At 33.6% G+C, this 17,344-nt stretch overlaps 1 protein-coding gene and 1 long non-coding RNA gene across 3 annotated transcripts; both read left to right on the top strand.

Annotated features, from left to right (window-relative positions):
- The first annotated feature begins 6,692 nt into the window (after positions 1–6,692).
- LOC112292405 (uncharacterized) lies at positions 6,693–8,882 on the top strand. Its single transcript, XM_024540846.3, has one exon. It carries the CDS (start codon positions 7,136–7,138, stop codon positions 8,486–8,488), a length of 1,353 nt encoding a protein of 450 aa, XP_024396614.1. The 5' UTR covers positions 6,693–7,135; the 3' UTR covers positions 8,489–8,882.
- Positions 8,883–8,986: 104 nt separating this feature from the next.
- On the top strand, positions 8,987–11,302 carry LOC149989838 (uncharacterized). Of its 2 annotated transcripts, XR_016501888.1 has the most exons (3): positions 8,987–9,119; positions 9,335–9,751; positions 10,304–11,302. It is a non-coding gene; the product is annotated as an uncharacterized LOC149989838 (long non-coding RNA). The 2 variants fall into 2 exon arrangements; XR_016501885.1 differs by having other exon boundaries at positions 8,987–9,751.
- Positions 11,303–17,344: the final 6,042 nt, after the last annotated feature.

Raw genomic sequence — 17,344 nt, 5'->3', positions numbered from 1 at the left:
AAAAAGATATTGAAGTCTTTGACCTTGAAACCCTCATAATAGAAGTTTTACTAGAAACCACACCTTCCATATTTCAAAACTCTATAATATCATCAAACATGAATGTCTTTAATTTTTTTGATCACATCACTTTTTATAATTTTTGGATATCATTCATCTACTACTTTTTGTGCTTTTCGTTACTCTTTTGATGGTGTGCTTTGTTCTTGTATGTTTTTTAAAGGGGTCTTTCTCTTTAAATACTTCATTCTATACATGCAAAATACTTACTAACTTTCAACCAATTAACTTAAAGAATGCGGCAGGAAAGGATGAAAGTGCATTGGACAAACTTTATCCACAAAAGATTTTTGAAATCTTTATTCAGATTCTTAGATCATGTTATTCAGCCCTTGGGCCATGTGAAGTATACCTAAGGGCTCAATAACATGACCATTCTCAGTACTTAACTTTCATCCACTGAAATTCGTGCGATGTGTAACAAGTAACTACCTGCGGACAACTATTCATTCATCCATTTCATGCAGTCCCAATTTCCAAGCAATTCGGCACACACTTCCACTTTTGCCACGCGTCATTATCCACCTCCCCATACCCCCGATCCGTTCCCTCATTGGGAATGGACTGAGAACTGGTTCCTTTGATAATCCTTTTTAACTAAGGATGTGCGCAAGCGAGAATCTTTTAATTCTGTGTATTTCTTAATTAAACTTGACAACTGGATTTAGAAACCCGAGCTTCCGCATGAAATTTCGCGGGTTCGTTATAAGCGAGGCAGCAGTTTAAGCACGCGTTTTTCCTTTTTTTTTTTCTTTTTTTGAAAACGTGACGACATTCGACGTAGTGTGACATATAAAGATAGCCACGTGGCACGGGCACCAGCGCAGATGTACCCAGGCTCGGGCTCCCATGCCCGTGCTGTCTGTGGGAGGAAGAGGCATCGTTCTGGAGTTTGCACTGATGGCTTCTTGTCTGCAATTGCAATTTCTCTGTTGTAGAGTCGCTTTGGATCTAGTTGTATGTAATTATTTTGAGAACATCCCGAAGCGATTTTATGATTGTAGCTGATATTCTTCGAAACTGGTTTTTGTTTTACTTGCTTGGTATGTTGTTTTATGACTATATGGTATTGTTGTATTCTTTGCGGTGGTCTTGTTTTTAGCTTTCACGTAGGTGGTGACCTGATTGGCTCAACCACAGTTATTCTGAAACTGTTTTATCCTTTTTAAATTTTTTGACAAAAAGCAAGGTCAGAGTTTTAATTGCCCAAATGTGGAGAATCGACATTCATATCCCTTGTTCATATAGCCACGTGAGTTTTTTCCACGAAGCTACACATGGAGAAGTTAAAATAAGAATGGGATTAAAAAATAAGATACTTTTAAAAATGTAATCTATTGTAGAATAAAGGAATTATTTAATCACTCGAAGACGATTTTTTTTTTTTTTTTTTTAAAAAGAAAAAAAAAGAGGCAAAAATAGTGTCATGACTGCAGTTACAGTTTCTTTTTGAAACAGCAAAGACTGTTAAACTTAAGTTGACTAGTTCTGAAAGAAAAAAGAAATAATATATTCACATATGAATATGTTTCAAGCGCAAAATGAAACGGAGGACTTTATTATCTTCTCATGAACTGTGAATATTGCAAAACATAATACAATTAAAGCAATAGAATGCAAGGATGAATAGTACTAACTAAACTCTTAAAGCCTAATCAGCAGAGTTCAAATGCACATTCAATTCATAAACTTTATCCACAGTCCTTCACGAGAAGAGCAAGAATTGTTGGTAGAGTTCTAAAACTACAAATTCCTGAAACCATTATTCTTATGTCACATACACAAGAATGTAGCAAATGCTGGCGTTGAGTTTCTTAATTTTATTGTTATGGTCATTTTCACTTTATTCTTATTGATAGAATTTTATTGCAGCCATACGAATGAAACTACGAAAATAGTATTTATAAGGAAATATGTATTTCAAGAACCCAGAAACGAGGAAAGAAGTTGTCCAGATTATGATATTCGCGAGAGTAGCTAGATTGTCATGTTAAGAAAGAGGATGGCTATGGACAACGTGCATGCAGAACAAACTAACCTGCAGTGCCAAGTTCACGTAAGTATCCCGACAATGACTGTTGATTGAGCGCGTACATCATTCCCGGCGCAGCACCTGTCGTGATGCGCCTCTGCTTCATGCTGAGCTTGTTGATTTCACGCCCTTCCGCTATGTTTGGTTTGTCATGTCCGTCTTTTACTTTTCGGTGTCTGCATAAACTTCTGTAAACTTGAATAACTCAGTGGATACTACAGCTTGACTCTTTAATACTGGATAAGTATTCAAGAGTTCTATCTACACTGTACACAGGACCCTGCAATGAATGCACGAATAATACGTCTTCGACATTTAAACATTGGTTGCACCTGTACTGGTAATACCTTGGTCAGGATTTTCACATGGTAGTCGTTTGCGCAATTGGGTCTCAAAACAAGAAGAGACTGGAGTCGAAGATATCAAATTAGTCACAGTAAGAGGACACCTTGGGGTGGACTCTCTTCTGAGTCAATAACCTCTTCCCTGTTGGAAAAAATTTGCGGCTTCAACGCAATCAAGTAACATGTGGCTATTGCTTACTTACAAGCTGAGATTCATGCATGGCCCACACTGCAATAACTGTGGTATGCCTCTTGCATCGGACACATGTGGCTTCCAGTAGACATTTGATGGTACCAGTATGTTCCACCTTCGACATCCACAATGTCCATAAAAGATTTTGCGCGAACACTGGAAGACTTCCGGCTTTAAGGTTGGATTCTTTTAGGTTTAAAGTCAAGGTTGAAGCTTAGACAATTTGCTCGTTGCGCATTACACATTTACGGAAAGTGAGCCGATAACAAATCACAAAATCCTAAATCCTAAATCATTCACATCAGTCATTTTATGCGTCACTTCTAATGCACTAAATTAGATTCAAAGCATTGGTTACTATAAAATAGGAACACAATAGTTGTCTCTAACCTGCCGTTTAACCTTCATTTCCATCCACATTGGGCAATCGCAAGCATCATTCAAAACCCAACCTGATAGACATCATCACCAAGTCCAGACACTGTCTAGACAATGCGATGTCACATCCATGGTTTGAAGCTGAATGAACTGCACAAGTCAAACCCGCTTTGGTCAATCCCTTCTCCACAACACACGATTGCTACATATAGCCAAGCAGAAAGAGTCATTGACGCAGCACCGCAAAAGTCCAACCGTGCATCGGAGGTCAAGCGCATCGCAAGCGGCTTTCCATTGACATTCACAACCCCGCTCATGTTCTGGAGGTGCAAGGGCATTGGCATCGTTACAGCTGTTCAACGTCGCAGTTTCAGTAGCCTTTCCAGCTGGATGCAAATCCACCAACGCCGACTTCCAGACAGCAATCTCGCAGGGGTGGTGTCGAGATGGTGCTCACAGGTAACTGGGAGGAGAAGGAAAAGAACCAGGACATATGATTTGAGGATGGCAGAAGCTTCAATTTTCATTTCGAGGGCCCCCTTGAGTGAACAGTTTTGGGACTCGTGATCCGGAGAGATGTCAAGCCTTGCATTGCAACGCCAGTCGGAACGCCGCGGTGGGGTATCAAGGTGCTGCAGTGCTTGATGTGGAAACTGGCCGAATTATGATAGTCAGGGAAATTAGTGTTTTTGCAAATTATTTTTCTCCATATAATCACATACATTCACAGCAATTCTCTTATAATGCATGAAACATATGAGGTATGATTTATTTTTATTTATTTTTCTTTTCTACTCTTGTCCCACATAATGTTGCATTGCATGTGAAAGTCTCACTGTAGAATACCATGCCATTTAGCACGTTGGATAGGAGTAGAAATTATGTAATTTTGTAAAAGTTCAAGACTTTTTTTAATTGTATTCTTTTGGAGATTGATCTCCAATTCATTATTGATCTTTGGAGTCAAAGATCAATTTGTCCAGAGATACAAATAATATTAGAAGAATTTTCTAGGGACACACACACACACATATATATATATATATATATATATATATCTTGCCATTTTACAACCTTGTGTTGCATGTCATACATTGACTTTATTTGAGCCTCTTTAATTAATTTGAGCTTCTTTAAAAGATACTAATTGGAATTTATTTTCAAAATAAAGGTTGATTCATTGGTTATATATATATATATATATATATATATATGCATTGAAGAATGTCTCTTTTTTTTTTTTTTTTTTTTCTTTTTTGAATAAATGACCATCAATTCTACCTTCTTTACCTAATCAAACTTAAAATACTTTAAGATTTATTTAAAATATTTTCAAAGTAAATTCTAATCTAATCTTTGATTTTAATTTCTTAAGGTCCATAAAAGAGTATTAGTTCTAATATCTTTTTATTACCAAATTTAATAGTTAAAGGTGACTAAATATTACATAAATAGTATATATTTTATTATGTATTTTTTAAAAAATAAAAATTATAATTACTACAAGGAATTTCTAAGTAGATAATTGATTTTTATGTATTTTATTAAATTTTATAATTAATTTATTTATTTCAATATATTAGAAAATTTTGGTTTTTAAATATTTAATTTAGATTAAATTTTATTTAAATATTATATCTTTGTTTATAGATTCTTTGTGTATCATTTAAATCTCTAATATTACATAATAAAATTACATAGTTTTGTTTAAAGAAATTTGAAGAAATGAGAGACTTGTATTTTATATAGATTTTACCTTCTTAACTCTTCAATAAGAACTCTCAACTCTAACTACATATTTTGTACTTTAGCAATTTGTTCTAATATAGGTTGCATCAAGATTCTAATTTAATAATAAAAATTATATATTGATTTTGTATGATAATGTGGTATTAAAAAATAATGTTTTGTTAAAAAAGACTATTTATTGTAGTACAATGTTGTATTTTTTGGCTCTAATAAAACTAATGCTATAGATTAAAAAAATTATTTCAATCCTTAATAAACTATGCATTACTTAAAGGTGGTACTTAGTAAAATATTAAAAATATAAATTAAAATAATTTTAAATATTTATAGGTTTTTTTTCTTCCACTAATGATAGATCTATTATAATATTAGAATTTTATAGATGTCACAATATTGAATTGGTACATTATCTTGTCATATACAAGTATTGTAGATTTATATGGATTTATTATATCAATATAAGTGAGTGTTAAGAGATTATATATGTGCAATATTCTTATATAGGTAAGTGCTATTGGATTATATTGGTTTAGTATCTTCTATAAAGGACATAAATAAAAAAGAACCAAAGGGCCAATACATTCTTATGTCATTAGAAATGAACAGATATTCACTCAAAGATGGTATAATATTATGATTAGAATGGTTATAGCCAAAGACAAGAATACTAGATACACTTATAACAAGACTTAGAAGAAAAAAGGCATTGACAAGAATAAAGAAGGCTTCATTTGTGCCTCTACATATATTGTCTAACTAAAAGCTACATGACGATGTTCTATAGAACCTCCAATACGTGTCTAACTTGCAACACAAGTTTCCTACATATGTGCCACATGTCTAACTTATATCACAAGTTGCCAACATGTATGATGCATGGCCAACTTGTTGGCCAAATTTCCAACCTATCAATTACCTATACATACATGTAAAGCCAAATCTGTGTTCATGAAGCTTGTCTATAAGATATTATCAAACCTATTAATATTTACCTTCTACCAAACACTTCTTATCTAGCTAATCATCTATGCATGTGACATCTTGATATAAGTAACTTTAAATTCCTAGTTTGAATAATTGTTTTATTAAGATTGAAATAACCTAATCCATCATAACACTAGAATATAGTATTATAGATTTCATGCTTTTATACATAGTTATTTTTGTGGTATATATGCTCTATAGTTGGAATCTTCTTTTATTTAAAATTTAAATAATTAATCTTAAAAACCAAAAAATTTGCAACTATAATAAGACTTGAATTTTTTTATTTGTTATCTTTTTTGTATTTTTATATATATATTTTTTTGGCTTTTTAAAAATAAAAGCATAAATTTGAGTTGAAAAAATATCTTGTTATGATTATGGTTAATTCTTAACATTCTAATGTTTTGGTTTTAATTAACTCATATCTTTATTTTTTTGCAGATTTTGCAATGTCTTTGCAATATGATAAAATTATCTAGAATTCTTAATAATTGCTTAGTACTTAATTCTATTTTATTAAGATCTTTTCTTAAACTATGTGTTTTAAATTTTCTAATATGGTTGCTAATTTTGCTTATTCTATTTGTTACTATCTTTTATATGAAATGATGTATAATAATTATTGTATATAATTATTGATAAGACTTTTTACTCTTTGATTCTATTATTAATATGTATATAAAATTGATATCTAATATTTTATTTATAAAAACTAATAAAAAAATTATTCATTTATTTAGTAATTAATTTTTACATAATATAGGTTATTTAGGTTTCAATTTTCCATCCATTTCTATAGTTCAAAACTGCAAACGTTGCTAATAAAATAAATTTGTTGTAATCTTCATTAAGTCCTAAGATCTTTTAAATGCCTACAGTAACTTACAATTCACCCAACTCAAAAAATCCAGATCCTAAAATTCTTCGCTGTCTCAGTCCTGAAAAACATGAAAATCAATGTGAAAGCGTGTCCAAATCTATCTTTTTGAACTTGATTGCCAAACACACTCTCTTATCATTACACTGCAGAGATGCGGCTGCGCCTTTCGTGCGTGTCAGGTGTGAGGGCTTCGCGCGAAGCTCAGGATTTAATGATTGTGATGATGGTTGTGTTTCCTACAGTCAGCGCCTGGAAGCGCACTAGATCTGTGGGGACCGTCTCAGTCAATCTCTCCGCACATTCGTGACTGCTTCGAGTCGATCCTTGCATCAGCAGCCTGGCCGACGGAAGTATTTATGCATCCAGTCGTAGGGAATGCGTAAGAAAGTTGTGATGCGATTCAGGAGGGATTTGTTCCAGCAGTGACCAATTCAGATCGGAGTGGCGTAGTGATAGGGTGTCGAGTGAGGCAGAAACAGCGTGAAGTTCATCGATAACGTGGGTTTCAGAACATGAGTGCTGCAGTTCATGCAAGCCAGTGGCGTGGTGCGCAGGTCGGGGGGTTGTGGTACGAGGATGCGGAGCGGGCGAGAAGGACACATGTGGATACCGCGAGACACTGCGCGCAATTGGACGACGATGGCGTGATTGAGCCTGGGCCGGAGGCGATGCGCGCTCCCGAGAGCCCATTCCAGTTTGCGGTTCCTGACTGTCTCCCTACTCCGAACGCTGGTTTCGCCTTGGATTACCTGAGTTTGATGGAGTCTCCGAAATTGGACTCGCAGTTCGACTTCGAGCACCACTCCAGCGATAATGGTAGCACTGGCGAAAGTTTGCTGGTCGCGGAGGGGAGCTGGAAAGCTAGCAACGCGCGTGAGCCGAGCAGTGGACTGAGCTGGGCGACATCGGTGTCTCAGAGCCTGAAGAAGGCGCTGGGGACCAACTTGGCAGAGCAGATGCGTGAGACAGTGGGAGCGTTCGTGAACACGCTCAACGTGGCCGAATACTCGACGTTGGGGTCGGTTAACGCAATGAAGAGCACGAAGTCAAGGCCATGCAGGAGTCTGAAGCCGCTGCTGGCGCTAGACATACCTGGGAAAGTGCAGACGCGAACAGCCGTAGTTGGAGATACCGTCAATGTGGCCGTAGTTCGCACGGTTTCGAGTCCATCGGGATCCAAACGAGTGCAGTTCCAAGGGTCGGAGTCCATTGCTGCGCAGTTCTCAGAGGTCGACGAGGCACTACCTCCACTGGACGGAAGCATCGGCGACGATATGTCGTCGCTGTTCGATTTGCTGGAGGAGCCCGCTTCACAGCCCAAATCCGCCGGCGCGGATGCGAAGGAATCCGCTGGCGAAGTAGGGTTTAAGGTCTCCCCACCCTCACAGCACGAGAAGATGACGGTGCAGAGGAAGGGCGCGAAGCAGCAAACAGCGTGGCAGCCGCACTACAGAGGAGTGAGGCACAGGCCGTGGGGAAAATTCGCAGCCGAGATCCGAGATCCAGCAAAGAATGGCGCCCGAGTGTGGCTGGGAACTTTCGACACGGCCGAGCTGGCGGGATTGGCATACGACAGGGCAGCACTCAAGTTGCGAGGCTCGCGCGCACTCTTGAACTTCCCCCTGAGGGCAACGACGGCTTTATCCGATCCGGAGTCTTTTCCTGCGCCGCCTGTGTCATCCTCGACGCGCAAGTTCGCTCAAGGCTCGGCAGGTTCATCTACAGGGCGACAGAGCCTGGGTCTGAGCTACACGGCGCGGTATCCAGCTGTGGAGATGGCGGGCACGTTCGTTCCGAAGAAGAGGGTGGGGTTGGGCTCTGGCACGGATGCAACGAAGAGATTGCGCGTGGAGGATCTTTGTTGAACAGAGGTGGTGCGAGCCTGTGGTCACCGCACGCACAAGGAACGGACGTGTGGCGCATGAAGCCGTGGAATTGGGTGCCGGTGTTGGCTTCGGTTGAGGCACCGCACAGCAGGAGATTGTAAATTGCACTAGAGATTGAAGTTCATCTGCATCATCATCATCCTCCTCTGCTACTGAGAACTATCACAATACTTGGTTTATTTTGTTATATTTTGTTTTTCTTTCTATTCTCTTTTATTGAGGCACGATTCAAGCCTTGCTACATTCTTTAGGATTCCCGACCAGGCTGGTAGTGCGAAGCACCTCTGGCGTGAAGGAATGCCGTGTACCATGTTTTCAACCTTAAGGGGTACATACACAATTGATTGCACCAAGAGTGCTGCCACTTGCCATCTATGGAAGCACTTTCAGCTCGCACTACCCTGTACTGCCGATGTAATGTTAGGGTTCTATCTGGGCTACGGTTGACGTAATGTGAGGGTTCTTGCTGATGTCTCGATGGAGGTTGTGGGTGCCATTCGACCGCACGCTTCACAGTGGAACTGTCGTCCATTCTCGCTTCGCGCATCGGATGGTGTTGGAGAATGCAACCTGTGCGATGGAATGCCGTTGAGTAACCCACGAAGTTCAGGTGGGGTGCTCTCAGACTCATCCATTTTCGACTGGTTGGACGCAATGTTGCACTGCATGTCGTCGGACAACCACGAGCACGAACGTCCGGTTACTGTCCGAATCACGTGAGGCGCCGATGGCGCGTCACTAGAACATTGGAGAGCTTTTTGCATGCTTCGTATCTTGAGGTACAGTCCGTCTGACAGTGTGAAGGAACATCCTGCTGCAATCCAGAGCTCCACACGACGGAAACAGCAGGACCCCCCGGAAGACCATACATCGCAATTTTCGAACACTTGGGGCACTAACACAATGCACAAAGACATTGAGTCGGATGCGGAGTTCTAGCAGAGATTACAACCGGACACTACGCGAACGTTGATGATGGTACTACTTTTCGATGATTCAAGGAGCTGCATGAATGGGTAGATAATCCTCGTTTTACTAAGATTGTTCCTCGATTTGGCAGCACGAATGCAGCGAATCCAGTGCGTCATGCTATGACGCCAAAGCTGGCCGGGATCGGACCTTAAGTCACCAAAATCCAAAGGGCCGTGGAATGGTGGATACTGCACCTACAGTGGCAGCGGTAATGCTCGTCTTCCTGAGCCGAACATAGCACGTTTCTCACTGCTATCGAGGAGGATCAAGGTCTGGTAGGCTTGACTGCGATGACATAAAATGTGTTGATGTACCTCCATTTTTCTGATGTAGTCATAAGTCCAATAGCATTCTCAATGTGTGGTCGCCGCTTTTGAGATTCCGCGTCTTTGCTGAGTTGGATGCTTCTCACTTCTTTTCGTGAATTTTAATGACAGCTACGTGTACGCGAATCTGTCAGAGATGAATCTTGAAAATTTAATTGGTGGCTGGGGGATGTATACGAGCTGGGTTCTTTTCAGCTGCCGCTGTTTTTGACAACATATACCGTCTTTAGTCATCAAAACCCAGTGGAATCGTTAATGTTTAACAGATTAAAGTTTTCAACTAAATTAATTTTTCAGGTTAATTGTATACTAAAGCAGAGAGAAAATACACAAAACACACACACAAATATCTATATATATATATATATATATATATATACTCACACATTTATTGTAGAAAGATGTATTAGTTTCCTAAGAAAAGAATATTTTATTTTTGTAATATCCACCTTCCGTCTCTCTTGATTTGGCCTTCTTTCCTTTTTGAGTGATCCAGAATTATGCAAATTACCGATGTGGATGGACGAGCGTTGCAGTGCAGGGCTGGGTAATCTCCTGATTGCGATTTTCGAGAATAATTCAATCAAGCGCGTGGTCGAATCTATATTCGGAGCTGCTGCTACGATCACGCTCATAAAGTTTTATACTTCACACCCAGCCTCACTTGCCACTCTTAAGTCATGCATCCCATGTTCGTTTACTCGTTTCAGTTACTTTTGACCACATTCTCGAGATCCCCGCGAGGGTTTGCTTGCTGGAAGTCGGCGTAAGGTGGATATGCTTCCAGCTGGAATGACTGCTCGAACTGCGACGTTTCAAGTGCATTGAATTTTGCGGTTTTAGCTGTGGATGTTCATTTCACATGAAATAGCACTGCCACGTTTCTTCCTTTGTCGGCTTAAAAGATCGTTGTAAGCGGGCGCGGATGGTGATCAAGATAACGGAAATGGATGTCTTCTGGCTGCAGGTACTTTTGAGCTAGATTGTGAAACTTTTGTTGGATCTTGTCAATTTGGTCAAGGTTAGAAGTTTGGGTCAACTTGGATTGTAAAGCTTGGCTGTGACCATGCTAATACCCAAGCAATTCCAGAACATGAGCGGGGTTCTGTTTGTCAATGCAAAGCCGCTTGCAATGCACATGACCCCCAATGCACAGGTTGGCTTTTGCGGATTCTGCGTTAGAAGCTCTTTCTGCTTGGCTGAATGCAGAAATCGTGTGTTGTGGAGAAGGGTTTGACCAAAGCGGTTTTGCCTTTGTGGAGTTCATTCAGCTCCAAACTGCGGTTGTGACATTGCAATGCCTGCAAAGTGTCCGGAATTTGCGATGTTGTTTATTTAGCTGGAGCATTTGATGAAGGCTCAGATTCGGCTTACGGTTGCGGAATGTGGATAGAAATGGACCCAGCCTTCCGAGACGAAGGGTAAACGGCAAATTACAAATAACTATTGTGTTCCCTTTTGTTTTTTTTTAGTAACCTAGACTTTACTTCCTTTCTTTCTGACACAGCAATTGGGGTATATGAATAGTATAAATTAATTGATGAAGACTGCCTAGGCCTTAATTCTTTGGGGTAAGTATGTTAGAATGCTTCGTAATCCCACCTTCTTGATTCTCACTTATCGTATGGATGATGAGGTTGCTGGAAGGATATCTAGTATTCCAATGAATTTTCATTCCCTCTTTTATCTCTTTTTTTAGGATGACTTTTGTTTTCATAGAGATGTTCTTGCTTGTGGCGTTTTAGGTCATATGTCTATATTCTTGGAAGTTGGATAATATAATTTGTCTTATCTTAGAATCAACCCACTACTTCTATACAAATGTTCAAGCATTTTTTTGGATCCATATCATCTAAAGGCAAATGTTTTGTAATTTTTTTCTATAAGACTCTAAATCTTTTGAATTTTAAGAATTGATTTAGTGGCAAATATTGCTTGCTACCAAGTGAAGGCTTTCCAAGGTCCATATCTACTAGTATGTAAATTTAGCTTGAATATCAAGAAAGTAGTCTAATCCTATATTAAGAAAGTAGTCTAATCCTATATTCTATGTATCTAGTTGTAGTCTCAAAGTTTGTATAAAATTATCTTATCTATTCTAAGGATGCAAAATAAATAATAGAGAAAAGTCTCGTTACTTTCTTTAGCTTGCTACATATTGAGTACTAAACTTTTGTGCCCAAAGAATATTAATATTGTTTTTTTTTTTTTTTTTTTTTTTTTTTTTGTTTATTTGTTTGTTTGTTTTTTTTGGACCTTTATTTTAAGTCAATTGTGTTTTTAATTAAATTAAAATTTTATTTCTAAAATATTTTTTATTTTTTGGCTAATAGATCTTTTAGATGTTTATCTTTTTTGAAAGGTTGTTTACCAAATTTTACTAAGTCATTAAGTTTGAGCTTATATTTCATGAATGTAAAAGTGGATTAAAGAAAAATTTAAATATTAAGTCACAAATCAACATACATGTATCTTCACTTCTTTTTTTTGGATTTTAAGACTTTGGCAATTCTTAACACTTTTGCAAATCCTTCTACTATAATGCTATATCTTTTGCCTATATTTTTCCTTCTTTGTGCAAGCTTTGAAAAGAAATTGGCATCCAAAAAACAAAATTCTTGACTTAGCACCAAATTTATAGATTAGAGTTGCAAAAAGAATTAGGATTGCAAACCATCCAGCTTCTTCAATGCTTTGTAGTAGATTTTATAGTTAGGAAACTAGTATTAGGTTAGTATCATCTTTTGATTTATATAATCTTATTTAATCTTTTGATTTTGGATTTGAAATTTCCTTGACTAATTTTTATTGATACTTTAAGTAGAAGGTTACAATATGTTCTCAACATGGAATAGCTTCTACATAGACGTTGAATTTTGATTTTGGCTCCTTTTTTAATAAAAGATCTTTACAAATTATAGTTATAATTTTTTTTAGTTGTTGCATCTTTTTGCTATGTAGAAATATGATTTTTTTTTAGGATGAATAATAGATCTGATGATTGGCAATTCTATGTTCTATCATAAGTTTTTTTTTTTTAATTTCTTAGAATTTGGTGGCCACTTATGATTTAAAATTAGTATCCATTGATAGTTAGACTATTAGGTAGTTTTGGCTCTGAAAATAGTTTTATTAACTATTTTTTAATAAAATATTAAATATAATATTTTCTTAGGTATATGACTTTTATTATCTATTTACAAAGAAAGGTCATTATGGCTTTTTTTAATCTATAATTTCTATATATTTATTAAAAAAATATGTGCAATAAATATTTTAAGTAGTTATTTTACATGTGAGTTTTTATATGCTACTCCATGTAAAATTTTGAATTATTGCTTCTAGGTGAAAAAGAATACCTTGATAGCTATTAATATTAATAGTAGTTTTTATTGGAATTTTATTTTTTAATAATAATAAATAAATACTTCTAAAATATTCTAATAGAAATTTTATAATTTTTTTATTTATAAGTAATAAAGGTTGATTAAAGTTCTTAGATTAATTGATTGCTTTTTGAACTACTAACATATTATTGAGTATATGTACATGTAGCAAAGACAAGAAAATAGTCTAATTTGGACTAATTATTTCTATAAGGACTTATTTGAGTATTTTTTTATAGAAAATTAGAAAACATATTATATATAGAATAGAAAAGTATTATAGGATGTCAATTGCCTAAAAAGAACTTTATTTCTTTTGTAAAAAAGTATAACATTTCTTCTTACTATACATATTAAAAAAGTCTATTATATCTATATATATATATATATATATATATATATATATATATATATAAAATCAACCATAATTATGTAATACTTTTGATATGTCTTCAAAATATTTTAAATAATTATATAAAAATTTAATTAAGTTTTAGAACTTTTTTTCTTTTTATTTCTTTGATGGCCTCAAATAATTTAGAAGTAGTGATAAGCATGACTAAACTTAAAATCATATTCTTTATAAACTTGGTTAGAATCTCATGTACTATTATATTATACATTTTAAGTTCTTTTCTAAAAGATTTGTGATATAAATATAGTTTGGCACAAAATTTCTTTATAAGCATTTTAAAATTATTTTGGTTTATTTATTTTGATTGCCATATTGGTCTTGAAAAGAATTAAGTTTAGCTTTTGAATGTCTTTACTAATGTGCATTAACAAATGTTTTAGAACACATATCTCCTTGTCCTTTCTAATAAATCCTAGATCTTAGTCTTTGGCTATCAATTTTTCAATCTTTATGATTTGAAAACTTTTTCAAACAGGTTTTAAGAACTTGTTATAAATTGAGGTTTTAGAGGTCTTATTAGATGTTAGCTTGGACGATTTCTATCTAATTTTGGTATTTATGATATACCTATTTCTTATTGAGGTTTTTTCTTTGTAATAGTGTTAATAGAATCTCATAAATTATTCAAAAAATTTAGAGAAGTTACCATCTTTTAGAACATGTCTTATGGATTTGATCTTTGACTTCAATGTCTTTTGGATATTTTACATTCATTATGTAAGAAGATCTTAGTATGCTTTGATCTAATTGTATTATTAATTCTAATAGAAGGTGTCTACGAGAGCTACATCTTCTTTAATAAAATATCAGTTTATTCAATTAAAAAAGAAGCGATTTTTTCTTAATTGAAATCTTATTAGTACTTTTATTTCAATTTTTTTTTATTTTCTCATAAATATTTGAAGTGATTGCTTTTTAAAAAATCTTCTAATCATATTCTAGTTTTAAATAATTTCTATGTTATTACTTCTTATCTTGCTAAAATATTTCCAAAATTGAAAGAATTATCTTCTTTATTTTTTTTTATATTTTACTTATTATATACATACCACTTAAGTAGAAAAAGACTCTAAAAATTTTAAAAATTGAAACATAAGAAATTCACTTTATATCATAAGCAAAGAATTATAACAAGGTAGAAGAATAAAATCATAAGGTCCAACTTGAGCCATAAGAATTATATTGTTGAATCTAAGGATTTCTTCAATCTTAATTTCTACATATAGTAGGTATAAAGAAGCTCTTTAAAGTTTTTTTTAATATTTATAGGTAAATAATACCCTCGAAAATCTTCTACAATCATCTAAAATCTTTTAGAACCTTTTAAAATTAAATAGTATCTTTTAAAATCTTCTAGGATCAAATAGGAATTTCTTTTATTATATGTCTAGCAATTTGGTTGTATGTTGTGAACATCATATCTCTTTTTATCATCAAGTTTTATAAAAAGAAATAGAATTAAAATTAATCAAAAGCAAAAGAGATCAAAGATGTATGGCATAATGTTTGCCATATATTTAAGCTATCTTTATTAAGTTAAAAGATTCATCAATCCTTATAATTAATAATAATCACCAATGTCTTCTATTATAGGCTATTATCACAAACATAATCAATATTTATATTTACTAATATTAAAGGAATTATATAGAAGTAATTAAAAATAAATAAATTTAATAATATCTTATGGATAAGTTTCTTAGAAGCTTCATAAACATATTTGAATTCCATCAATTTGACTTTATATTTATATTTTGGTAATTAATAGGTTGAAAACTTAACCAACAAGGTACTTTCTATAGAAGTTTTTAGAAGTCTAAAGAGTCTTCTAGAAGCCTATGGAACTTTCTAAAAGATTATGGAAGATTCTATAAGTATCTAGAAGGTTCTAAAAGTTTGCAAAAGATTCAAAAAAGTCTTAGAATGTGGTAATTTAGAATATATCCGTACTAGGAATTGTAATTAAGAATGGTGCTTTTATAACTACTAATAAGCATTAATGATGTCATTAGATTAGTAATAATATTATCATAGTAAATCTAATGATGATAAAATGTTATAATGTTGAGTAATTGATAGAATCCAAAAATTAAACACCACACTCAAAAAACATTTCCAATACTATTCCAAATTAGATTGGTTATAGCTCCGCAATTACATAATGGATTTCTTTCAACATAGGCTCATTTGGTAGCTATAAAGGAGTAATTTATTTGATATATAAACCACGTGTTATTATTCACTAAAATTCATTTATAATACACCATTATTTTCAAAATATGTAAACATTAAAATAATTTTTTGAGTCATTGTATTGCAATCTTAATGTGGAATGAGACTACTTTAGAATTTTTAGTGAATGCGTATATAAAATTTGAGCTCTAAAAATTTTGAATGTATTTCTATTTGTTTTTTAAAAAATATTACAAAGTCTAAAATATATAATATTTAGATATATTAGATAAGAGTATTATCTAACACATATTTTGACTTTAGATCTAGAAGGATGCTATTGATGGAATTCAAATATCTTTTGAGACATATTAGCTAAATTTAAAAATATAGCTTTCATAAATATTCACAAAATATTATATGCTAATACAAAAAATATCTTAGATGTCTTTGAATTAGTCTCCAATCAATAATTTTTTTTAAGTAACAAAAGAATCCTAAATTTTCTATAGGTATTTAGTTTTGTGCTTTGAGGTGTGGTTTTAACCTTGGTTCACAACCAATTCTTCATGGATATTATTTTGAGGTTTTTCTTAGTAAATTTTTCTAAAATTTATTCTTTACCTTCATGTAAAAATACTTATAATATTTTTTTGCTAATCTATTTTTTTTCTTGTTTATAATTCTACAAAGTAACAAAAATATTTTTTACAAAAATATAGCATTAATATTAAATTATTTGATATATATATATATATATATATATATATATATATATATATATATATATATATATTACTTTTTTATATTTTTAAATTAATATTTTTTTATATTTTTAATTAAGTTCTTCTTAAAGAAAAAAAAAATCACTCAATAGTTGTATTATAATATATCAATGGTTGAAGAAGTCTATATAGGTAATGTTGAGGATTCTTTAATTTGGAACATGTATTGTAAGAAAAGAAAAATTCTTCGAAATCTTTTTACATTTGAGGCTACAAAAAATTTCTAAAAGTGAATTTCAATGTCTTTTTGAATTAAAAATATCTTGCAACTAAAAAGTCATAATATGTTCAAAGAAGACAAAGGTATAATAGCTCTTTTGGAATATAAAATATTCTCCTAAGTATAATAGACAATCTTCAAACTTGAATTTATTAAAATCATTGTGGATGGTATTAGAATAATGTTAAACAACAAAAATAAGAAGGTCTAAAATTAAGGTTGTATGAATTTAATGAAGAAACAAAGAATCTATTAGAATTAATATAATACTTGCTCAAATACAAGATTTCTTAGATTTCAAGAGTGTTTTCTATTGCAAGTTGCATATTGTCTCTCCTTCTTTTGATAAAAGACAGAATTATCTTGATAAAATATCTACAAATTATTATTTTTTATGATTGATATGTAATATTGAAGTTAAAATTGAAGAAAGACATCTTCTAATGGCATCACAAATGATTTAAAATACAAGCCAATATGAGATACACAAGGTTTTAAAATAAAGAATTCTCTTTAGGGCTCATAAAACATATATTTTTCCAAATTGCCATATGTTTTA

The sequence above is a fragment of the Physcomitrium patens genome, chromosome 1, assembly GCF_059467195.1.
Source record: "Physcomitrium patens ecotype Gransden chromosome 1, ASM5946719v1, whole genome shotgun sequence".
In the NCBI taxonomy this organism is placed as follows: Eukaryota; Viridiplantae; Streptophyta; class Bryopsida; order Funariales; family Funariaceae; genus Physcomitrium; species Physcomitrium patens.
The sequence above is the reverse complement of the archived record's forward strand: the minus strand, read 5'-3'. Positions and strand labels throughout refer to the sequence as shown.

Coding starts and splice junctions, on each gene's coding strand:
- LOC112292405 (XM_024540846.3), top strand. CDS start 7,136: ATGAGTGCTGCAGTTCATGCAAGCCAGTGGCGTGGTGCGCAGGTCGGG.